This window comes from Rhinatrema bivittatum, chromosome 1 (genome assembly GCF_901001135.1).
Source record: "Rhinatrema bivittatum chromosome 1, aRhiBiv1.1, whole genome shotgun sequence".
Classification (NCBI taxonomy): Eukaryota; Metazoa; Chordata; class Amphibia; order Gymnophiona; family Rhinatrematidae; genus Rhinatrema; species Rhinatrema bivittatum.
In genome coordinates, this window is record NC_042615.1 from 263,253,929 (window position 1) to 263,279,649 (window position 25,721).

Here is a 25,721-nt window from a genome sequence, read left to right on the forward strand (position 1 = left end):
GGGGACTATTTAAATCTACAGCTCTAACACTAAATTTTCAAAAGGGAAACTTTGATAGAATGAGGAAAATAGAAAAAAAACCTGAAAGGTACATCTGCAAAGGTTAAAAGTGCACAACAGCCGTGGACATTGTTTAAAAATACAATTTTAAAAGCGCAGTCCAGATGTATTCCATGCATTAAGAAAGGTGGGAGGAAGGCAAATCGATTACTGGCATGGTTAAAAGGTGAGGTGAAAGAGGCTATTTTAGCCAAAAAATATCCTTCAAAAATTGGAAGAAGGATCCATCTGAAGAAAATAGGAATAGCATTGTCAAGTTAAGTGTAAAACATCGATAAGACAGGTGAAGAGAGAATTTGAAATGAAGTTGGTCGTAGAGGCAAAAACTCATAATAAAAACTTTTAAAATATGTCTGAAGCAAGAAACCTGTGAGGGAATCGGTTGGACCGTTATATGACCGAGGGGTTAAAGGTGTTCTTAGGGAAGATAAGCCTATTGCAGAAAGAATAAATGAATTCTTTGCTTCTGTGTTCATTAATGAGGATGTTGGAGAGGTACCAGTTCCAGAGATGGTTTTCAAGGGTGATGATTCAGATGAACTGAACCAAATTTCTGTGGACCTGGAAGATGTAGTAGGCCAGATTGACAAACTAAAGAGTAGCAAATGACCTGGACCGGATGGTATGCATCCCAGGGTTCTGAAGGAACTAAAAAATGAAATTTCAGATCTCTTAGTTTCAATTTATAACATATCATTAAAATCATCCATTGTACCTGAAGACTGGAGGGTGGCCACTGTAACCCCAATATTTTGAAAGGGCTTCAGGAGCGATCCAGGAAACTATAGACCAGTGAGCCTGACTTCAGTGCCAGGAAAAATAGTGGAAACTATTCTCAAGATCAAAATCGTAAAGCATATAGAAAGACATGGTTTAATGGAACACAGTCAACATGGATTTACCCAAGGCAAATCTTGCCTCACAAATCTGCTTCAATTGTTTTGAAGGGGTAAATAAATATGTAGATAAAGGTGAGCCAGTAGATGTAGTGTATTTGGATTTTCAGAAGGCGTTTGACAAAGTCCCTCATGAGAGGCTTCTAAGGAAACTAAAAAGTCATGAGATACTAGTGGAGTCCTTTCGTGGATTACAAACTGTTTAAAAGACAGGAAACAGAAAGTAGGATTAAATGGTCATTTTTTTCAGTGGAAAAGGGTAAACAGTGGAGTGCCTCAGGGATCTGTACTTGGACCGGTGCTTTTCAATATATTTATAAATGATCTGGAAAGGAATACAAGGAGTGAAGTAATCAAATTTGCAGATGATACAAAATTATTCAGAATAGTTAAATCACAAGCGGATTATGATAAATTGCAGGAGGACCGGGCGAGACTGGAAGATTGGGCATCCAAATGGCAGATGAAATTTTAAGCGGACAAGTGCAAGGTGATGCATATAGGGAAAAATAACCCTTGCTGTAGTTACACGATGTTAGGTTCCATATTAGGAGCTACCACCCAGGAAAGAGATCTAGGCATCATAATAGATAACACATTGAAATTGTCGGTTCAGTGTGCTGCGGCAGTCAAAAAAGCAAACAGAGTGTTAGGAATTATTAGAAAAGGAATGGTGAATAAAACAGAAAATGTCATAATGTTGCTGTATCGCTCCATGGTGAGACTGCATGTTGAGTACCCTGTACAATTCTGGTTACTACATCTCAAAAAAGATATAGTTACGATGGAGAAGGTACAGAATAAGGCGACCAAAATGATAAAAGGGATGGAACAGCCCCCCTTTGAGGAAAGGCTAAAGAGGTTAGGGCTGTTCAGCTTGGAAAGAGATGGCTGAGGGGGGAATATGATAGAGGTGTTTAAAATCATGAGAGGTCTAGAACGGGTAGATGTGAATCGGTTATTTACTCTTTCAGATAATAGAAGGACCAGGGTGCACTCCATAAAGTTAGCATGTGGCACATTTAAAACTAATCAGAGAAAATTCTTTTTCACTCAACGCACAATTAAGCTCTGGAATTTGTTGCCAGAGGATGTGGTTAGTGCAGTTAGTGTAGCTGGGTTTAAAAAAGGTTTGGATAAGTTCTTGGAGGAGAAGTCTATTAACTGCTATTAAGCAAGTTGTCTTAGAGAATATCCACTGCTATTACTGTCATCAGTAGCATGGGATCTGCATAGTGGTACTTGCCAGGTACTTGTAGCCTGGATTGGCCACTGTTTGAAACAGGATGCTAAGCTTGATGGACCCTTGGTCAGACCCAGTATGACATGTTCTTATGAGTGGCAAAAGCAGTGAGGCTGAGAAGCATTCAACCCACATCTTTTTTTTTTTTTTTTTTTAACCTTGGCTATTCTCCCTCACAGCCTCCTAAATTGTTGCTAAGAAATTAACAAAAATCAAAGCCATGTGGCTGCCCTTGTCATGGGGTAAGCAGCTCAAAACTCTGTTCTCTGCTTCCTCCAAGGCCGGGACGCTATAAATCCATGCAACTACTGCCTCTGTTCTGTTTCCTCAGGGGAGCCAGAATTGATATACACTGTCAGCTCTGCTCTGTTTTCTCGAGTCCCAGAAAAATAGGTGGCAGAACGCCGTTCAGGGTTGTTCTGCCAGAAATTAGGCCCTTGGTAATGGACACACAAGGGGGTTGAAGTAGCAGAAGTGTGACAGTTGTGAGCAGTAGTGCCATTCCTCGAGATCATGGTTGAAGCCTTGTCAATTGGCACTACTGCGCCCAAGTTTCAGACTTGTACTGATTCAAACCCTTTCTGTGTCTGTTCTTTGTTCTGCAGTGTCTGCTTTAGTATCACCCGTTCCCCTTCTGTTCCCTGCGTTACTGGAGGAGAGATGGGGGAGGGGGAACCAGAGGCGAGGGTTGCATTAGGGAGCAGAGTGGTAGTTCTCTGTGCGCTAGGCTCACCCCCTTCTCCTGCTCTTCCCTGCCTGGAGATCACCACTGCTGCTCTGCCTCTTAAGTCTGAAAAGAAGTGCCAGAACTGCCTTCCTGACTGTTCCCCCCCACAAATTAATCCCAGAATAGCTCCAGTGTTTTTAGGAGGGATTTTTTTACATAAAAACATAACATTTCCTATATTGGGATAGACCAAGGGTCCATCAAGCCCAATATCTTGTTTTCCAACAGTGGCCAATCCAGGTTACAAGTACCCGGCAGGATACCTAGGGGTAGGTAGATTCCAAGCTGCTTATCCCCAGGGATTAGCAGTGGATTTCTGCAACTCTACCTTAATAATGGTTAATGGACTTTTCTTCCAGGAGCTTGTCCAAACCGTTTTTAAAAGCAGCTACACTAATGGCTTTCACCACATCCTCTGGCAACAAATTTGATAGCTTGAGTAAAAACACATTTTATCTTTACTAGTTTTAAATGTATTACCCAGTATCTTCATTGTGTGTCCCCTGGTCTTTGTACCTGTCGAAAGAATAAACAACTGATTAAGGTTTACTTGTTCCATTCCTCTCATTATTTAATAGACCTCCTCATATCTTCCCTCAGCTGCCTTCTTTAAGCTGAAGAGTCCTAACCTAGTTTAAAGCCAGTTTGAAGGCAATGATTTTCAATCTTTGGGCTCTGAAGCTGTTGCACACATTTGTTTTTTTTACATAGCAGTTGGAACAGTCAGTTGGATAACGTCCCCAGTTACTAGAATGGGGGCTTAGCCAACATGAGCTCCAAGAGACCTGGTTAGGTAGCAGGAAGGAATATTTCTTATGAATAACTGGATGCATTCATGTCTGCTGTGGTCTACCATTGTTTAAATCTGAGTTTTTTTTTTAATTTCTCTGTATTTGGCAGGATTGGGACTCCTTAACAAATCTTGCATGCATCTTCCAGGGTCTGAGCATGTCCTTAAAGTACACTTGGATCTGGCAGAGTTGAACATATCTGTTGCGGTATCCAAGTTTAAGACTGAACCAACATGTCCTAAAGCTGTAATAATTAGGTTCTCTACACCTTTCATTCAGACTGGATTCCTGTATAGTGTTAAATGTTAGGAATTCCTTTGCTGTCGTAGCAAGCTGGCTGGTCTATGATTCTGAAGCAATGCTTTTTACGGTTGGGTGAACGGTGGTGCAGGAAGACGGTGTAACATGGTCAGGATCACGCAGGATGTTTGGTGGCAGAGGGGAGACCAGCGACCCATGTACCAGAATGCTTTGACTGCTTTACTGCAGCCAGTTTCTGAAGTGGGAGCTGCACAAGCGTGGATAAAGCCATGGGAACCAGTGGTGTATCCCACAGGATATTAAATTAGCTCAAGAGTGTACCATCTGTGCCCTCACGGCTCTATTCAAATTGTTCTTGGATAGTTTTAAGAGATCGGGGAGAATGTATGTAGACCCCTCCCCACCTCCCAACACAGACTAGTGGAGATAGGGAGGTGGCATGCAGCTACAGATCTGTTAGTCTACATTCAGTCGTGACAAAACGAGACAATAGTAAGGAAAATGCTCCTTTGGAAATGAGTAGATTACAGGAGTCTGGACAACATGGATTCATGAAGGGAAGATTCTGTTGGACAACTTGATTGAGTTCTTTAAGATGGCAAAAGTAATGGATCGGGGTATGCAGTAGATGTTGCCTATCTGGACTTAAGTAAGGCTTTGAACACTTTTCCTCATAGAAGACACAAGCAAATTGGACAGTAGGGGAATAGGCTTGAAATATGTTGATTGGGTGAGAAACTGGTTGAGGGGCAGGATGCAGAGAGTGGTGGTAAATGGATTCCACTCTGGAAAACCTCCTGGCAGAGGCAATGGCAGCCAAAACCATGACAGAATTTGAACATGCTTTCGACAGAGCAGTGGTAAGGGCAGGCAGGGGGGTAACAAAAGGAATGGAGGGAGCTGGAGTATTTGCTTGTTCACATGAAACTTCAGAGGATCAAAAGGGGAGAATACAAGCCAGTGGGCATGGCGATGGTACGACTGCATCAGGCTTCCAGCAAGGCAGTGGTAACCTTCTTGGAGTTGCCACGGTTACAGCCCTAACATCAGGGATACAGCTGCATTAGGCTTCCAAGAAGACCGAGGTAACCAGGTAACCCCCCCACCCCCACCCCCCTCTCCCCCATCCTCAGTTCACTTATCAGTTTCATTGTAAAGCCCCGTTGGCTACTGTTTGTTTGTTCCATGGAAACCGATGTGATGTTTTCTTAACGAATGTCGGTATACAAAACTTTAAATAAATGAATAGTTACGATCCCTAACAAGAAAGAGCATGATGTGGACAGATATAGAGGGTACTGGTAAGAACAGTTTTGAGAGATTGGCTTAAGTATTGGGAATCTATGTGCTTATCTGCCGAAGGCAATAGAAAACCAGGGAGAAAGACAATTGGGCAGACAGAACAGGCCGGTTGCTCTTTATTTATCATTGGTTTCCTAGCATGTAGACAGATGGACTCAGGACCAGTGGATTTATGCTCCCCTGCCAGCAGATGGAGCAAGCTGACGTCACAGTATATATAGCCCTACAGTGACCCCAGCCTGCCAGTATTCTCCATATCCAGTAGATGGTGGATGTGCACCTCCCTATGGGCATGGCTTTGAGCTTTTTGAAAGATGAAATTTGAAATTCTAAATTCTGAAAAGAAAGCCTCGCTCTCCTGTGGTGATACCTAAAGGTCCTTCCCCCAGTTGAGGATTCCTGAGGTGATTTCCGTGGTCCCTCCGAGGTGTGCCTTGGTCCGGTAGCTGGGTTTCCTAGCGTGGACTTAGCTGCTAGTTCAGCTGAAAGGCAGTGGGTGCAGGAGGCCGAGCGCGACGATGACTGCAGATGCCCTCTTTCCCCCGCAACCAGAGATCGTCTCTGTACTCAGCCGGTTAGCACTGAGCTCAAGTAAGGTTTAAAAAAAAGAGGAGGATGTTTTACCTGAATCAGAGACAGTTAGAGTGGTTTCAGGACTTCCTTCGGGCTCCGTTCTCGGCGCGCCATGCCGATGTTCATTCCCACTCCCGTTGGGGCTGGGGGAACTGGGCAGCCTGGCAGGTTGAGTGGCCCCCGGTGGGCTAGGCCCCGCACTTAGACTTTTTTCTTGCACAACATGTGATGGGCCGCGGTGGCCGTTTTTGGCGCTCTTGTGCATGTTCTGCTGCCTTCTGTGCGCGCAGTGTGTCTGCTCAGCGCACGCATTGTACGCTCGGTTTTTGGGTGTGTTTTTTACGTGCACAAACATTTTTACGTGCTTAACTTGGCACAGGTTGTGCGCGCACCTTGCCGTGCTTTCTTCTAGACGCTTATTTTTTGAATGCAAACTGTTCCTACGCACGTTTACCGCAGCAATTATGCTAGTAGGCAAGAAACCTAAGCGTTTTCCTATTTGTGTTAAATGTCATATTAGGGCTTCTAACCTGTGTCTGCGCTGCTCAGACGCTCAGGGAGAGTTGTCTTTCTCGGATTTTGCTAAGCCTGATTCTTGCCATTCTGATGATGGGTTGGTCACGGCCTTGACTGGAGGGACACCAGATCCTGGTCCTCTACTGACTGGCTCCTCCGCTGGTGAGGGCAGTTCTGTGGGACCAACTCCAGTTCCTTCTGGGCTTGGTCTGGACCCGGAGGCTTTTTCTTGGGTGGACGTTTTCAAGGCTTACGAGTCTTTCTTCAAGCGCAGTCCTCGCTTCTCCCATTTCTGTCTAGTCGGACTCTTAACCGATGACTCCTCCCTCTTCCAGTCCTATGCTTAAGCACCGGGGCTCGCCTCAGCTCCCTGCGGGTGTTCGCAATAGGAATCTGGATGGCACTGATGATGAGGTTGATCCTGGTTCCCTGGAAGATGGGGAAATTCCTCTAGGGCTAGAACCATATCAAACCATGTTGTGGTTCTTTCATAGAGATGAACTGCTGGCCTTGATTTCCCAGACCTTGAGACAGCTGGGTGTTCCTGGTTCGGATGCTATATCAGAGCCAAGGAAGAATCCCATTTTGGTTTCCTTATGTAAAGCCTCTTGTTTTTTTCCCAGTGATGGATGCCATCCAGGAATTGATTGATATGGAATGGAATGCCCCAGAGGCAAATTTTAAAGGGGGTCAGACATTGGAGGCCTGTACCCACTGGATCCGGCTTTGAGAGAGCGTTTGCGTTTTCCCAAAGTGGATGCTCTGGTATGTGCCGTGTCTAAGCGGATGACTATCTCCGTAGAGGGAGGAGCGGTCTTGAAGGATGTGCATGATAGAAGGATTGAGGGTATGTTTAAGCAAGCTTTTGAGGCAGTGGCTATGAATTTACAGATTGCCTCCTGTTGCACCCTAGTGATGAGAACTTGTCTGCTTCTCTCTCAGGAGGTTGAGTCTGGAGCAATTGGTTCAGGAACCGATGACAGAGGGAGCAATTTTAGATCTAATTCTCAGTGGAGCACAGGATTTGGTGAGAGATGTAACGGTGGTGGGGCCACTTGGCAATAGTGATCATAATATGATCAAATTTGAATTAATGACTGAAAGGGGGACGGTAAGTAAATTCATGGCTGTAGCACTAAACTTTCAAAAGGGAAACGTTTTGATAAAATGAGAAAAATAGTAAATAAATAAATTTGAAAGGTGCAGCTATAGCAGTAAAAAGTGTGCAACAGGCATGCTCATTGTTTAAAAAAAAAAAATCCTAGAAGTACAGTCCATATGTATTCCTCACATTAAAGGTGGAAGGAAGGTCAAATGATTGCCAGCATGGCTAAAAAGTGAGGTAAAAGAGGCTATTTTAGCCAAAAGATTTTCATTCAAAAAGTGGAAGAAGGATCTATCAGAAGAAAATAGGATTAAGCAGAAGCATTGGCAAGTTGAATGCAAGACATTGATAAGACAGGCTAAGAGATAATTTGAAAAGAAGTTAGCCATAGAGGCAAAAACGAACAATAAAAACTTTTTAAAATATATCCGAAGCAGAAAGCCTGAGAGAGAGTTGGTTGGACCGTTGGATGATCGAGGAGTTAAAGGGGCACTTAGGGAAGATAAGTCCATCGCAGAAAGATTTAAACAATTTCTTTGCTTCAGAGTTTACTGAAGCGGATGTTGGGGAGATACCCGTTCCGGAGAAGATTTTCAAGGATAGTGGTTCAGATCAACTGAACCAAATCATGGTGAACCTGGAAGATGTGGTAGACCAGATTGACAAACTGAAGAGTAGTAAATCACCTGGTCCAGTTCTGAAAGAACTAAAAAATGAAATTTCAGACCTATTTCAATTAATTTGTAACCTATCATTAAAATCATCCGTTGTACCTGAAGATGGTCAATGTAACCCCAATATTTAAAAAGGGCTCCAGGGATGATCCGTGAAACTATAGACCAGAGAGCCTGAATTGAGTGCCAGGAAAAATCCTGGAAATTGTTATAAACAATAAAATCAGAAAACATTTAGATAGATATGGTTTAATAGGATACAGCCAGCATGGATTTACCCAAGGGAGGTCTTGACTCACAAATCTCCATTTTTTTGAAGGGGTGAATAAACCTGTGGACAAAGAGAACCAGTAGATGAATTTTTCAGAAGGCATTCAACAAAGTCCTGCATGAGAAGCTTCTAAGAAAACTAAAAAGTCATAGGATAGGAGGCGATATCCTTTTGTGGATTGCAAGCTAGTTAAAATACAGGAAACAGAGAGTAGGATTAAATGGTCTGTTTTCACAGTGGAAAAAGTGGAGTGTTTCAGGGATCTGTACTTGGACCGGTGCTTTTTAATATATTTATAAATGATCTAGAAAAGGGTACAATGAGTGAGGTGATCAAATTTGCGGATGACATACAATTATGCAGCGTAGTTAAAACTCAAGTGAATAGTGATAAATTGCAGGAGGGCCTTGTAAGGTTGGAAGATTGGGCTTCCAAATGGCAGATTAAATTTAACGTGGACAAGTGCAAAGTGATGCATATAGAGAAAAATAACCCTTGCTTTAGTTATGTAATGTTAGGTTCTATCTTAGGAGTTACCACCCAGGAAAGAGATTGTGGCGTCATAGTGGATAATACATTGAAAGTGTCGGCTCAGTGTGCTGTGGCAATCGAAAAAGCAAACAATGTTAGGAATTAAGAAGGGAATGGCAAATAAAACGATGGATGTCATAATGCCTCTGATTCGCGCCAAAGTGAGACTGCATTTTTAATACTCTGTGCAATTCTGGTCGCCGCATCTCAAAAAAGATATAGTTGCTCTGGAGAACGTGCAGAGAAGGGCGACCAAAATAAGGGCACGGAACGGCTGCCTGTGAGGTAAGGCTAAGGAAGTTAGGGCTGTTCGGTTTGGAGATGAGATGACTGAGGGGGGGATACGATAGAGGTCTACAAAATCATGAAAGGACTTGAGCAAGTCAATGTACTAGGGGGCATTCCATGAAGTTAGCAAGTAACTTATTTAAAACAAATAAGCTCTGGAATTCATTGCCAGAGGATTCGGTTACAGCAGTTATTGTAGCTGGATTTAAAGGTTTGGATAAGTTCTTAGAGGAAAAATCCTTAAACTGCTATTAATTATTAAGCAGCAATAGCTTGAAATTTATTCAGTGTTTGGGTACTTGCCAGGTACTTGTGACTTGGATTAGCCACTATTGGAAACAGGATACTGGGCTTGATGGACCCTTGGTCTGACTCAGTATGGCAATTCTTATGTTCTTAAAGTATGGGGCGATATTCCATGTATTTTGTTGTGCCCAAGAAGGATGGTTTCTTTTGTCCCATCTTGGATCTCAAGAGGGTCAGCCGTCACTCGAAGGTGACTCATTTTCGAATGGAAATCTTATACTATGTAATAATGGCGGTGCGTCAGGAGAATTTCTGACCTTCTTGGATCTGTCAGAGGCTTACCTTCATATTCCCATCCGATTGGAACACCAACGCTTTCTACGCTTTTGGTGTTGGGATACCATTATCAGTTTTGGGTGCTGCCTTTTGGTCTAGCCACCGCTCCCAGAACATTTTCCAAGGTTATGGAGGCAGTAGCGGTAGCCTTACGAAAAGAAGGAATCCTGGTGCACCCATATTCGGACCACTGGCTGATTCAAGCCAAGTCTCAGGAAGAGAGCCACCTGGTGACACACAAGGTGATCTTCTTGTTGCAGGAGCTCGGTTGGATGGTGAACCTGACTAAGAGCAATCTTTATCCATCTCTGTTTTTGGAGTATCTGGGGGTCCGGTTCGATATGGGACAGGACAGAGTTTTCCTACCGGAAGTTCAGATCCAGAGATTGATGTCTCAAGTGAGTCAGTTGATGGACACCATATGCCCGACAGTGTGGTCCTACCTACAGGTACTCTGCTTGATGACAGCTACCTTGGAAGTGGTGCCTTGGGCAAGGGTGTATATGTGTCCTTTTCAGCGCTCTCTGCTATCTCTTTGAAACCCGCAATCTCAGGATTATGCGGTTCGGCTCCATTTGCCAATGGAAATCTGCTCCTGCATCCAGTGGTGGTTGCAAGAGGATCATCTAAGAAAGGTAGTTCTCTTGTCCTCTTTGGCCTGGTTGGTAGTCATGACAGAAACGAATCTCCACAGTTGGGGGGCTCACTGTCTAGAGTTAACGGCCCAGGGGTGCTGGAATGCCGAAGAGCCTGCTTGTTCTGCATGGCGGGAATAAGCAGGGTGCTGCAGCTTCGTGGGCTACCAAAGCTCGTTGGATGAAGGAGGTGGTCATGGCCGTGTATGTGGATGCTGGAAAGCCATTGCCTACTCAGGTTATGGCCCATTCCACTAAGGCTCAGGAAATGTCATGGCGGAGGTTTGTCTGTTGTCTCCCATAGATATCTGCCAAGCTGCAACGTGGTCCTCCTTACACGCTTTTTCCAGGTTTTATTGTCTGGATGTGCAGGCCTGGGAGGATGCAGGCTTTGCATGTGCAGTGTTGTCTGGACCACGAGCAGCCTCCCACCCTGTTGGGGAGTAGCTTTGGTACATACCACTGGTCTTGAGTCCATCTGTCTACATGCTAGGAAATGGAGATATTACTTACCTGATAATTTTGTTTTTCTTAGTGTAGACAGATGGATTCAGCTTCCTGCCTTCGTCTGCTGCATGAATGTGTCAGTAGTCCTCCTGTGGGGTTCTGGGTCCCAAGGGATTACTGGTAAATGTTCGAGTCTTTAGCATGGGGTACCTAGAATCTTATGTGAGTTCAGTGTTTATGGTTGGTTGAGTACAGTTCTGGTTATCTGTTTTTAATCAAGTTTTTTGCTAGTCTGTGCACAGTTGCTTCTGAAGAGAATACTGGCAGGCTGGGGTCATTGCAGGGTTATGTATACCGTGACGTCAACTTTCTCCGTCTCCATCTGCTGGCAGGGGAGCATAAACCCACTGGTCCTGAGACCATCTGTCTACACTAAGGAAAACAAAATTATCGAGTAAGTGATTTCTCCATTACTATGTTATATATGTGAAGATGCTGTGCTTTATTACTGTATGGTGGTCTCTGTGAGATTTCCTGAAGAATCACAGCTGTTCCCATTACGAAGATCACTGAACTTCTTCTGAAAGAAGCATGCACCAGATTTGCCCCGTTGTGTTCCAAGTCTTTTTAAGATCACTTTTGTCTCCTACCAGTTCCAATGTGTCCCAGTTCTGAGGTTTTTCAGTTTGGTAATCCCATGTTCTGAAATCCTGTGTCGGAATACCAGCAGTTGGTTTTTTAAAAGGAAGGATTTAAGTGCCGTGGAGCAATTTGATAACTGTATGCTTAGGAGTCTTGGGTAGATGAAAGGAGCCAAAAGCATCTCATTCCACTGTGTTCACTCCGCAGAGGTGGAACCCATTCAAAGGTTGTCTTGATCTCCGAAGATGGAAAGATTCTGGCTGAGACGGATGGTCCCTGCACCAATCACTGGGTAAGAAATCTTACAAATCCACTGGAAATCTTAAAAGAATTGTTTTTTAAAAGGGAGAGGGGTGGCTTATGAGTTAAAAAATCACTGGAATTACTTGGAACATTGGAAAAGTAGCTTAAGGTTTGTAACTCTATACCCAGAGCCCCCTGGTTTCCTGTGGCAGAGTTTTCAAGATTTGGCAGCAATTATGTGGCAGTTCTGCATAATTTTGCATAAAGATTCACCCCTCTGACTATGCAAAGTCAAACTGTTTGTTTTTTAAACCATTCGCTTGCTTTTTAAACAATTTTTAAACTATATACAAATACAAAATTGAACAATTTGAGACACGCTGCAAACTTTTAACTGTGAAATGGCATTATTGTTTTGAATTGAAAAGTGCAATGATCTTTTTTTTTTTTTTTTTAATATTTTCTTGAGAAAGTTCTTGTCTTTCAGAGTATATGAACTTTTGTATGCTAAAATACCCTCAGCATCAGCAGTTTTGTCATTCTGTTAATGTGTACATATATTGGACAAATGGTAATGGACACAAAAAGGGGTTGGATTAGCACAAGTTTGAAACTTTTCAGCAGCAGTGTCGGTCATAAGGTTTCTATGAATTGAAATTAATGCTTTCTCTACCAACTGTGGGACATGAGCAGTTGCAGACTTCTAAGAACACAGCCAGGTCTTTGTAGCTTGTGTATGATTGGCCACATATGCAGGTCCAAGAACCTTTGCATAAAGATGAAATTCTTCTAAAAGGACATCACTCCACCCAGGAGTTATATCAAAATCCTCTTTGATTTGCATTAACAGATCTTTGAGGGATCAAACATTCTGACTGCTGTCTGTCCACTCCGACCTCAGCCCTTCCCTTCAGCACAGGAGGGGGGCTGGGGGAGAACAGGAAGAGACGGGGGTTCTTTCATTTGCTCCAACCTTTGCCTCACCCCTGTCCTCCTGGTGCCTGCAGGCTATTTGCAAGGAGAGGGTCGGTAAAGAACGAAGGGCAGCTCCCTGTAGCTATCGTCAAATTATTGTATTAAGGGGTGGAAAGGTTCAGGAATATTGAATGTGTAGCAGATCATCAATTATGCGGCAGCAAGCTAATTATGTGGCTTCTCCCTCGGCTGCACAATCGAGGGAACAGTCAAATCAGATGATAGCTAGCAGGTTCTCTGCTTAATATTGTGAGCAGTCAGAGTACAGGTTAAATTTAAGAATTATTTTTTCTTCTTATGAGCTGCCGATGTTTAAAAGTGATTGTAAATGAAATAAGTGTGAATGGAATCTGAAGGTCCTGGATCGATAAGCATTTTAAGCCTAGTTTTCTATAGGGAAACTGGCCTTATAATATATCATCATGTTTATATCTTTGGCCCCCACACCTCCCTCAAATGATTTTTGAACCATCCAATTTCATTTAAATTTATTTTAGGGAGAGTAGAGCACCTAGTGACCCCTCTCTCACACTTTCCATGTGCCCCCAACATCCCATACTTTTAGAATCTCTACTACTTTTTTTTTCTTTAATTTGTGCATGTTATAAAAAAATAAATAGACCTGTTCAGCTGTAATTTCAGGGAGGACTGAGCCATTAGTGATCAATCAAACCCAATGCAAATTTGCATACCAAAGAAGGAAGCTAGGCATAATGTAGATGCTGCCATAAAACCTGTTATAATACCAGGATTGTAACATTAACTTTTGGCGTGCTATAAATAGGTGGTGCTATAGCTAGAGCAATTTAATTTGTCCCAAAGACGTTTATAGATCATTCTTCCTGTCACTGTCTATCATTCAATAGTAGAATATGGCAAGTACAGTACCTTATAATTTGAATTTGAAGCAATCTTCAGTTCCCTGTACATATCCAGATCAGTCCAGACTCCTGGGTTTTGCCTGCCTTCCAGCAGATGGAGACAGAGAGTTTTACTGACACGACCATATATACTAGTGTGCCACCTGCAGTCCTCCAGTGTTTCTCTGTCTCCAGCAGATGTAGAGGTGCAAGACCTGTAGTCTGTGCCTGTTTAAAAAAAAAAAAAAAAAAGGATTTTAGAGAGACAGAATCCCTCCCAGGAGGTTGATAAGTCCTAGTGGGGCCATCCTTCCTGGTTGAGAGGTGGACGAGCAGGGGGTTGGGAACACTTATTTTGCTTGGTCCTTCATCGGCTGAGGTTGAAAGCTGATAGTGCCAGTTCCCTCTCCTCCTGAAGGGTCTGCAGAGCCTGCTGCCTTCTTCAGTGCAGGCAAGTGTTTCTTTTACTTTTTCATTGTAATTAAAGTTGGGGGGAAAAAAAGATTTCAGAAAGCAAACGAAGATAGCTTGTTTTCTTTGTTTCTCTGCTGATTGGTGATAGATCAGGGCTGTTTGGGGAAGGCTCCGTTTTCTGTTTGGCTCTGCGTTTGTGAATTTGCTCTGTCTTCTGGCGACGGACTCCCGCTGGCCTTTCTTAAGCGGCCATGCTACGCGGCAGCAAGTGCGCTGCTTGTGGAGAGTCGTGTACGAGGCTCTCCTGAAATGGCCTCTGCTCCCGCTGCCTCTCTGGGGGAGAGGGCAGTCTGGGACCGCTTATGGGGAGTTAGAGCGACAGCGCAGCTCTGAAGGAGCTCTGCCTGTGCCACGGGAAACTATGGACCCATTCCCTGTCGGGGAACGGCGGCCATTTTGGCTTCTTTCGCGGTTGCTACTGCAGCCACGGAGGGGAAGGGGGATGTCCCTCCTCCCCTGTCTCTGGCCAATCGGAGTCCCGGGGGGGGGGCAGAGGGGGTTGTCCAAGGTGGAAGAAGACCTCCTGGGGGAGGGATCTGATGATTCTTCTGTTTTTTTCCACTGAATTTGTGCTATTAACGCATAGGGCTTGTTTGGCCTGGAAGGCTGCAGGGCAGCTGGGGTCCAAGCCTACATTTTTGTCGGGTCCACATCCTATGAAGAGATCTAAGATCTTGGGTGGCATGGGGGCAACCAGGGTTCAGGGTTCCCCAGGGGACCATTTCGATAATCTCTCTGACGTTTCTGACACTGGGTTTCTGTCAGATTCAGCTCCTTCTGATGTGCAGGATTCGGAGGATGGTCAGGGAGATGGCCTACCTGTGGAAGGGGATGATCCCAAGGTGTAGTGCGCTTCTTCCATAGGGAGGAGTTGGGACCTCTGATTCCCTGGTTTCTGGATACATTTTGCATCAAGATTCCCCAGGAAGAGTCCAATCATGAGGAGGTGGACCTGGTCATGGATGGCTTAAGGGGTCCAGCGAAAGTGTTTCCTTTTCATAAATCCATAAGAAAGCTGGTAGTCCAGGAGTGGGAGACTCCAGAGACTGGCTTGAAGGTTGGTAGGGCTACGGATACATTATATCTTTTGCCTGAGGACATGCTGGAGTTGTTGCAAGTCCCGAAAGTGAGGCCAGTCCACTCCTCCATCCTGGCTATAGGGGGTTGGTTGACTCTCTTTTTTTTAGGAGAAGTGGGCTAAAATTACTACGGACCAGTGGGTCTTAAGCGTGATAGAGCAAGGTTACGCTTTAGAGTTTGTTTGTCCACTAAGGGACCTGTTCATGGTTTCCCCTTCCGCTTTTGTGGAGAGAGACGGGTGGTGCAGCAAACCCTTGACTATCTACAGAAGCTTGGAGCTGTTGTTCCTGTGCCCTTGGAGGAATGAGGAAAGGGTCATTACTCCATCTATTTCGTGGTTCCGAAAAAGGAAGGGCATTTTCGTCCAGTCCTGGATTTGAAGAAACTGAACAGGCTCTCAAGGCACCTCATTTTCATATGGAAACTCTCTGATCAGTCATTGCAGTGGTGTACAAGGGGGAGTTCTTGACATCCCTGGACCTCACCAAGGTGTACTTGCACATAGGCATCTGATTCGACCATCAGAGATTTCTGAGGTTCAAGATCCTCTGAACGTATTTTCAATTTTGTGCCATACCTTTTGGTATGGCAGCGGCTCCCAGGACCTTCACTAAGGTGATGTTGGTGGCGGCAGCCCTCAGGAAGGAGAGAGTACTGGTGCACTCTTATCTGGACGACTGGTTCATTCAGGCGAAGTCAGAAGCCCTATGCAGGCAAGTGGTGGATCTCATTCTCCACCGCTTATGGTTGCTTGATTGGGTTGTGAATTGGTCCAAGAGTCATCTCATCCCATCTCAGGTATTGGAATTTTTGGGGGCGCACTTTCTTATCAAGCTGGGAAAAATTTTCCTTACAGAGGAGCGCATTGTCAAGTTGCAGTCGTAAGTTTGCAGATTGCTGGAGAGCCAAGTGCCCAGGGTCTGGGATTACTTACAGGTTCTCAGCTCCATGGCATCCACATTGGAACCCATGTGTTGGGCCTTTGCACATATGAGACCCCTGCAGGCGTCTTTACTTTCTTGGTGGGATCCGTTGTCAGAGCAGTTTCAGCTTCCGCTGCCACTGACTGAGTTAACCAGGTCCGGTCTCTACTGGTGGCTTGGTTGGGATCACTTGTGTCAGGGTGTGGACTTGGAAGTACCTGACTTGGATAGTGGTTACAACCGATGCCAGTCTCTCTGGCTGGGGAGTAGTCTGCCAAAATCAGTCGGTGCAAGGCCTTTGGTCGAAGGAGAAAGCGTCATGGTCCATCAATCGCCTGGAGACAAGGGCGGTCCAGTTGGCACTGGGTGCATTCCTCCCTCTCTTGCATGACCGTCCGGGCCAGGATTTAGTCTGACAATGCGATGACGGTGGTATATATCAACCGACAGGGTGGTACCAAGAGTCGGGCAGTGGCTCAGGAGGCTCGGGAGCTAATTCACTGGAGAGAGCAACATCTGAGGATGATAGCAGCTTCTCAGCTGGATCCAGGGGAGTGGGAGCTGTCAAAGGCAGCAATGGATCTCATCTGTTGCAGATGGGGCAAGCCTCACATGGATTTGACGGCAAAACAGAGGAATGCCAAGGCGCCCCACTTCTTCAGTCGCAGAAGAGAGCACGAAGCAAAGGGAGTAGATGCCTTGGTCCTTCCTTGACCACGAGACATTCTACTGTATGTGTTTCCATCATGGCCATTGGTGGGCAAGATCCTTCGATGTATGGCGCTTCACCAGGGGCTCCGTAGTGGCCTCGAAGGCCTTGGTTTGCAGATCTAATAAATCTAGCGGTGGATGGCCCGCTGAGACTCTCTCATCTGCCAAACCTACTGCATCAAGGTCCCATATTGTCAGATCAGGCAGCTTGCTTCTGTCTTGCGGCTTGGCTTTTGAGAGGAAGCGCTTGAGAGAGAGAGAGAGAGGTTACTCTGAGAAGGTGATTTCTACTCTCTTGCAGGCAAGAATGTCTTCCACCTCCTTGGCATATGTAAGAGTCTGGAGAGTCTTTGAGGATTGGTGCAAGGAGTAAGGGGTTGTTCCTGTGCAGGCCTCTGTGGCACGTATTCTTGCCTTCTTGCAAAAGGGTTTGGTGAAGGGTTTGTCCTTTAACTCCATCAGGGTTCAAGGTTGTCTTCGTGGCAAAGTGCATGGGGTGGCACTGTCTGTGCATTCTGATGTTGTGCGTTTCCTCCGCGGAGCAAAACATTTGTGCCCTCTGGTTCAGAAGCTCTGTCCCTCCTGTAGTCTTAATTTAGTCCTGAAGGGCATGTGTGTGGTGCCGTCTGAGCCTATTAGAAGGGCTAGTATAAAAGATCTCACTTTGAAGGAGGTTTTCTTGGTGGCGATCTTTTCCGCTAGAAGAATCTCAGAACTTCAAGCCCAGTCATGTAGGGAGCCTTTCTTGAGGATCTCCGATTTGGGGGTCTCCTTATGGATGGATTCAGCCTTTCTGCCGAAGGTGGTTTCGTCTTTTCACGTTAATCAGTCTGTGGAGTTTCTGGTTTTCCCAAGCTTGGAGCCTCCAGCGTTTCATGTGAGAGAATTGTGGCTTTTAGATGTAAAGCGCACATTGTTAAGGTATTTTAATGTTACTAACAGCTTCCGCTTGTCGGATCACCTTTTTGTACTGTGGAGTGGTGCAAAGAAGAGGCATAAAGCGTCAAAGGCCATGATTGCACAATGGTTGAAGGAAGCTATTGGTTCCGCATATATCTGTCAGGGGCAACTGGTTCCAGAGGGCTCATTCCACTTGTTCTCAGGTGGCGTCCTAGGCCGAATATCAACAAGTTTCACCGCAAGAGATTTGCAGGATAGCTACTTGGAAGTTGTTGCACACTTTCGCCGGGCATTATCGTTTGCATGTCCCTGCCCCAGAGGTCATGGGCTTAGGCGAGAGTGTACTTCGAGTGGGACATTTAAGGTCCCACCCTGTTTTGGGAAGCTTTGGTTCATTCCAGGAGTATGGACTGATTTGGGTACGTATAGGGAAAGGAAAATTTGGTTCTTACCTACTAATTTTCGGTCCTGTGGTACCACAGATCAGTCCAGAGTCTCACCCTATTGGGAAAGGGAGTCATGGAGAGTCCGCTCGATCTATAATTAATCTGAAAAATGGCACAGGTTTTATTTAGTCCTTCACATTTTTTTGTCTGATGAGGACTAATTTCTTTGTTCTCGTTTGCCTATTCCCACTGCTCATTCAGGGGATAATAGCTAGTGGTTAGTAGTATGTTTTTCTACTATCTTGTCTTTGGTACAGATCAATATTGAAGGACTGCAGATGGCACATTAGGTTATATCAATGGTATAATCACACAGAAGGAATACAGTTTCCTAATTCTTATTGTATCTTTAAACATAAAGAAAACTATTTTATATTATTTCAATCTCTTATTTATGCTCATTATACAAAATATTTTTTCACATATTACATAATATGTAATATGTAATGCACCTCCAAACCATTAAAAACTTCCAGTTCCCCCACATTCACACTCACCATTCGCCCCACATTAAAATATAGGATCCTAATCATTTCGCTCTTTGAGCTTCCTCAGGGGTTAATGCAATTCTTTCAATACAATAATTACAACTTCAACATCACCTTGATTTTAACAATATTAGAATGTTATATTGTGATTTTCATAACTTTGCCCATGTTGTTCTAGTGTTTCATATATTGGACCTTCTCTATTGTTGCCCAATGCTTGATCAAGTGCTCTTCCCAAATTGTATTCAATGTTCTTCTTATCTTCACATATCGATTTTCATCCCATTATTGTTTGTTCTCACTATTTTTTATCCAACATTCCCTATTTCCAATTGCTGGTCAAAAATGGCATTCAGTTCCACTTGTCCAAAGCTCCACGGGTTCCTGTGCAGCATGATGTGTTTCACTTCTCTCCGGCTAATACTCAAAAGCACTTTTGCTGTTGTCCTTTTAACCCCAACCACATCCCTGGTGGTAACAGCTGCAGTAGAGAGATGCAGAGAAGCTGACGAATTAATCTTTGGTGAAACGAAGAGAAGAGATGTGGTTGGGGTTAAAGGAGTTAAAGAAGTTTTTAATGGTTTGGAGGTGCATTATGTAATATGTGAAAAAAGATATTTTGTATAATGAGCATAAATAAAAGATTGAAATAATATAAAATAGTTTCCTTTATGTTTAAAGATACACTAGGTTATATGCCAGTGTTAGTAAAACTTTCTCTGTCTCCATCTGCTGGAAAGGAGGCAAAACCCAGGAGTCTGGACTGATCTGTGGTACGACTAGAAACGAAAATTAGCAGGTAAGAACTAATTTTCCTATGCAAGCTGTAGTGCTAACCAGACTGCCATTGTCACATGAAGGTTTCTCCAGAGCTAGTCACAACCCGCCACAAACCAGTTTCTGAGACTGACTGACTGTGTTTTCAGATCTGCACATGTGCATGCCCTACGTATCGCTTTGCTGAAGACAGCAAGCAGGAGCAGATATAGCATGGCAGTTGCCACTGAACCAACCGGACACCTATTTTCCACTTGTTCTATTGAAGATCCATAGCAGGGTAGGCAGTTAATTAGCTTCTGAAAAGATCATGGATGTGAGACCGTCTTTGGTGGTGTGTTTGCCCTAGAAAGGCAAGGCTGTAGTATTGAAGCATGCTTATCTTTTTTTCCCTTCTCTCCTCTCTAGCTGGTTGGTTCACACAAATGTTTGGAAACCATCAATGAAATGGTTTTGGAAGCCAAAGAGAAGGCGGGGCTGGACCCACAAGTTCCCCTCAGGTCTCTGGTGAGTACATGACTCTCTACTTTTCCCAGAATTGTGTTTTGTTTTGGTTTTTTTTCTTTTGTGTTCAGTAACCTTTTTGTAAATCTAGCCTGTCACCAAGACACATTACATAATATTGGGAGGCTAGGAAGAGATGTCATTTCCTGTGGTGGGGAAGAGAGAAAATGATCTGCATCGAGACATATTTGCAGATGAGAAGTAGTCTGTGATGAGCCAGTAAAACAAGTTCTTCATATTCCTCTCTCTTCACTTTTGTAAGTTCCGTATTCTGCAATCGCCTTACTACATTAAACTGGCACGTCGACAATTCTGCAACTGGAAACTCTGCAGAATTGAGGATACATGTCTCTTCTGTCATCTCTTATCCCTTGAGTCCAGATCCTGAACCCTGCTAACAAACATCTATGCTGTAGTGTGCAAGCTTCAGATCACAGTGATTTCTAAGTTCCTGTTTCTCAAGCTGCATGCTGCTGTGCCACTTCTGGGATAGGAGGCAGAATGTTCCACATGGATTGACTCTTTGCCTCTCATGGTCCTACTGATCCCTTCTCAGTGCTTCAAGGCGTTCCTCTCGAGCACCACCAACAGTGCTGCCTGCTTTGGTCTACCATTACATTGCCCTGTATAGCAAAACTCAGCCTCTTTATTTATTTATTTATTTATTTTTTGTTTTTTTATATACCGATCTTCTTGCATTGGATGCAAATCAAACCGGTTTACAGTAAAACAATTCAACTTGCCAAGTAGCATTACATGGAACAAAGCACATGGAACAATATAATAGCGCTTGCGAGCATTACATAGAATACTAGTAACAAATTAAACATTTAAACCTTTAGAAACCATTGGTGACAATTCTTACAGCGAATTTGATTAAATGTGCCTTAAATGATAAAACGAAAAAAAGGGGAAAAGATTGACTGGGTTTACACGAAGAAAGGGATAGGGAGGAGGGGCAAAAGAAAGAAGGTGTAAAATAGGGAAGGATATAGGGTGAATTTATAACAAATAGAATCAATTAAAGATGTCGTGGATAGTATAAGTTGGGTCTTCAAGGAAATGCCTGACTAAATAGCCATGTTTTCAGTTTTTTCTTGAATGAGATCTGGCAGGAGTCTTGTCTGAGTTCTGGTGGGAGGGTGTTCCAAAGGGTAGGGCCTGCAGTGGATAGTGCCCTGTTACTTCGCGAGGATTTGGCTTGAGGGACGAATAGGGTGCCTTGGTAAGCTTTCCTGATCGGTCTCTTGGATTTGTGAGTGCGTAGCTGAAATGTGATATCCATTGGGGCTGAGTTGTGTAAAGATTTATGCATGATGGTTAGAATTTTGTATAGAATTCTATGTTTGATCGGTAACCAATGGAGGATGTATAGGATAGGTGTGATGTGGTCTCTTTTTTTAGAGTTGGTCAAGATCCTGGCCGCAGAGTTCTGTAGCATCTGTAGAGGCTTAATGGTGGTAGCTGGAAGACCAAGTAGTAGAGAGTTACAGTAGTCAATTTTTGTAAGGATGATTGATTGTAGAACCAGGCGGAAGTCTTGAAAATGCAGTAGTGGTTTTAGCTTTTTCAGAACTTGTAGTTTGAAGTAGCATTCTTTTGTCGTGTTTACAAATTTTTTCATGTTGATCTGATTATCAATGAGCACTCCTAGGTCTCTTACGAAGGTTGAGTTTTTGAGGTTGTTCGATAAAGTTGATGTGGGGTTGGGGGGAGAGTTGAAGACTATTTGTTGTTGACCATTTACGGGTGAGGCTGTATCTCTAGACAAAAGGTTATCTTCCTGAGAGATGATGAGGTATTCAGTCTTGTCTTTGTTGATTACTAGATTGAGTTTGGTGAGTTTGGTGAGAGTCTTTATGAAGGGAAGTACATGCTGTAGGGTCACTGTTGTCTCTTTGGCATTATGCTTTGGAAATTCAGAGTGGGAGAAGTATGTGTGTGTGTGTGTGTGTGAGTGACATAGGGTGATTGTTGGAATCAAGATGCATGAAGTGACTTATTTTCACAGTAAACTGATTTTTGAAGGAGGTAATTTTATCTGTGAACATAAGCCAACCGCAAAAATAATTGGTTCTGCTATATATTATAACCAAGACATGCAGTATATTGGTTTGGGCACATAGGGTCTCACCTTCTGAACTAACAGAAATACCTTGTGAACTGTACAGGTCTCTGCTAAAACTGAAAATATTGCAGTTAGATTATAGGTGTTCATTTCTGTTACTGCAGTTATCTCATGCTATTGTGGTAATATCACAGTTTCTACGAACACTTTGACTGTTAAAAAGGCTAAATTAAAACTGGCAAGGCCTCATACTAATTTTTATTGTGGGCTCTTCCTTTCTCCCTTCTCCTTAATATCGCATTGCTCTGGCACATCCTGCCGAGGTTCCACATCAGGCACCACTCACTCCAAAAGAGAGAAGCTTAAATAAATGGAATTCCAGTCTCTTGTCATTCCATTCGTGTTTTTGCTCACCAGTGCGAGAAAGCTCAGGAAACTGGAAATTTGGTGACACTGAGAGGAAAATGCAGTGGAGCAGGGAAACATTTTAGAGGAAGAAAGCTGAATAAAACTGAAATTTTTGATATAATGTAGAGTGTGCATTCTAATAAAAAACATAAAGATTTCCGAGGAAGGTGTAACTGAGCAGATGTGGGGCTGCTTTAGGAGTGCCTCAGAGTGGGATATTTGGTAGGGCTAGCTCGGAAATGTGAACCCTCATCATCCTTTTTCACGGGTAGTCGGAGCGGTCATAATTTGTCTAACAGCAACTTAAGTTGTGTGCAAAGTATTTTTCTTGGCTAATAAATCTTAGTACATACTGATTTTTAACTCACAGATGCGCAGGGAATTCACTTATTTGAAGGAAGAGAACTTGGTTTATGTAGTTGATCGGAGCCAATATTTGAAGATGAATTTAAAATCTGAGACAGTTTTATTGCTTTATTATACTGGGCTTACACCTGCTGATTAAAGAGTTGTTTGGCAACCGTTTGCATGAAGACTGAGTTTATGGTGACTACTGAAAAACAAAACCCTTGGCATTTGTACTCAGAGATAAAAATAATGCACACAAGGAATCCTGTTTTGGTGGAATAAAGTAAGATTTGCAGTGGATGGTAAAATGGACTGACTAGATGCACTTCACTGTCTTTATCTGCCGTCTACTTCTACGGTTATAAAACACCTGGGCATCTGGAAGTGTTGGAAAAATTGTCTCCAGTCATATGACTTTTTCATAAGAGTGCAACATTAGAAAAAAAAAATTCCACTTAATTTCCTGGGACCAAACTTTCCAATCCTGTCCTCATGGCTTCACAGCTAGTTTGGTTTTCAGGATATCCTCTGTGAATATGCATGAGAGAAACTGGCAAACACTGGAGACCCAGTATATGCAAATTTTATCTCTTGCACATTCGTGGTGGATATTTTGAAAACCCTGCTAACTGTGGGGTCAGTAGGACAGTCCTAGGAAAGTTAGTTAATAGGAAAAACAATGCCACTTCCTGAATGTTATGGTAAATGATTTGAATGGAAAATTTGAGAGAGAAAGGAGTAAGGTTGATTGTGAAGGTCCCAACTGTGTATACAGATCAGAATCTTCAAATAGACATTTGAATACAACGTACTTCAAAATCAGTAAACAGCCATTAGATGGTTTGGTAAGAAATGTGTCCCTTTTACAAGGACCATGTCATGGAGTGTAGAAGGTTGGCATGAACTCTTTGCTAAAGCACCCTCGTGGCAGGTTTGCCACAGTGGATCATCCCTGCAGTTAGTGTAGAGGTCTGGAAAGTGCTCTGGAAACAGCATGAAGTCAGAGAACGGAGATGGTCCCGAAGAGGAGCAAAAGGCAGTTTGCCCGGCACGGCACATTAAAGGAAAAGTAAGAAGACATTAAGGAGTGTATGCAGAGCATAGCGTTGGGTATCCCAAAGAGTAAAGGAATCACGAGAGGCATTCACAGGGAGGCAGAGAAAGTTGTGAAGGGGATCCTGTGCCTGCAAAGGTAGAACTGTGAAGATATACATTCAACTCTAAGGAAATGTACTTTGCCTCAGATTGTTGCACCTGAAGAAGTAACATTTTGAATAATTTTTTTCTTTTACTTTCTTTATTTTTTTTATGTTTTTGGGACATCATCGCCAGTATGAAGAGCGAGTGAAAGTGCTATCCCTAAAGGCCCTGAAGTAAAGCTTCTTCCCTGTTCAAAATGACCCCGGAACTCGGAAGATGTCTGGGGTCTCCCTGCGCCCTCTCTGCTGCAGTGTCACAGAGAGGGGGGCTGCACACAACATTTAGAATAGGGAATGCCAGTCAGCTTCAGAAACAATCCACATACCTACACTAAGGAGAGTAAGCTTTGCCTTGTTCATATTCCTGAGGCAGAGGCAAGAATCACTAGCTTGATGGGGACATTTGATTGACCTATGAATGCTGCAAATTCATACAATCTGACCCTTCAGCATTCCAATTTTAGTTTATTGTAGTGCTGCCTAGTGCTATAAGATGTTGTGCTTCTGATAGCTCTAGAATCGGGGGAAAATATAGCTGCGCTGATATGTGGTTGAGAGGTGGATATGTGGGTAGTAGGTGGCATATAACTGAGCATGTAAAGCGTGACTGCGTGAAAAAGATGGCAAAGAGGTGCGAACGTAAAGAGAGCTAGATTAGAATAAAAGATGGCGTAGATGAGATTTCAGGCAATTTGGTATGCCAGAGAAATTTTTAAGAGGTGAATAAGGCCATCCCTTCCAAGAAACGTGATAACGGCTCTTTAAAAGTGGCCTTTTGCATAAGAAAGTTTAGCCCGTGTTTAAATATAAGGAAAGGCCATTCATTCTTTTCTAGGGATGTTATCTAATAGAGTAAAAGAAGTGGGTTCATTGCAATCAGCCTTTTGTTTCCTCAGCAGAATAAGGTGTAAATGTGTCAAAAATTATTCCCATAGAAAGTAATGGCAGATGCAGGATTGTAGCAGACTCCAAGCATGGACGTACATCGGCCTCAAGCAGGAGTAAATGAGTCTGATACCTGCAAACGGTGAATAAAAGGTGATAAGTATTTGATTGAGAGATGCATTTGTTTTCTATTGAAATGAAAACACTAGAAAACTAAAAAAAAAAAAAAAAAAACAACTCTGCCAAAATGTGGGGATTTTTCATTTCTATTTGTTTTGGAAATGGAACCTCGCCCCCAGCCCTTCTGACACTTAAAAATTGAAATCCCCAGACCTTCCCCTATACCAATAGTATTCAATCCTAGCCGTTGAGGGCCGCAGACAGGTAGTTTTCAAGATATCCCTAATGAATATGCATGAGAGAGATTTGCATGAACACTGCCTCCATTACATGCAAATCTATGTTGTGTATTAGGGATGTACAATTGTTTCTTCCCTTTCGGGAGTACGCACGTAATTCGCCAACTTTATAACACATGCACAAAATCAGATAGTATGCCCATAATTCCTTAAAAATACATGCTTACTATCCGTTTTTACCCGTGTACTATAAAGTCTGCGAGGTACGCGCTTACCGCCAGAACGGATGTAATAAATGCACATCCCTCTAAAATGTCTGTGTACACTGAATATGGGATATCCAGAGTGGAAATGGTACAGAAGTGATCCCCAGTCGCTCCTGTCTCGCTAGGTCTGTTTTCAGAAGGGCAGCTGAATCCCGTGCAATTTGGAAAACAGACCCAGCAGGATGGCAGGCGCAACCTGGGATTACTCCTGCACCATTTTAATTACTGGAGCTCCACAGTTGGGGTTCCTAGTATCCGGGGAA

At 43.5% G+C, this 25,721-nt stretch overlaps 1 protein-coding gene across 1 annotated transcript in view; it reads left to right on the plus strand.

Moving 5' to 3' along the window:
• The window catches only part of NAGK (N-acetylglucosamine kinase), an 84,694-nt gene that overhangs the window by 11,179 nt on the left and 47,794 nt on the right, over window positions 1–25,721 (plus strand). The window contains 2 exon segments of the mRNA XM_029594352.1: window positions 11,752–11,836; window positions 19,830–19,928. Of these exon segments, the coding sequence (XP_029450212.1) occupies window positions 11,752–11,836; window positions 19,830–19,928 (184 nt within the window).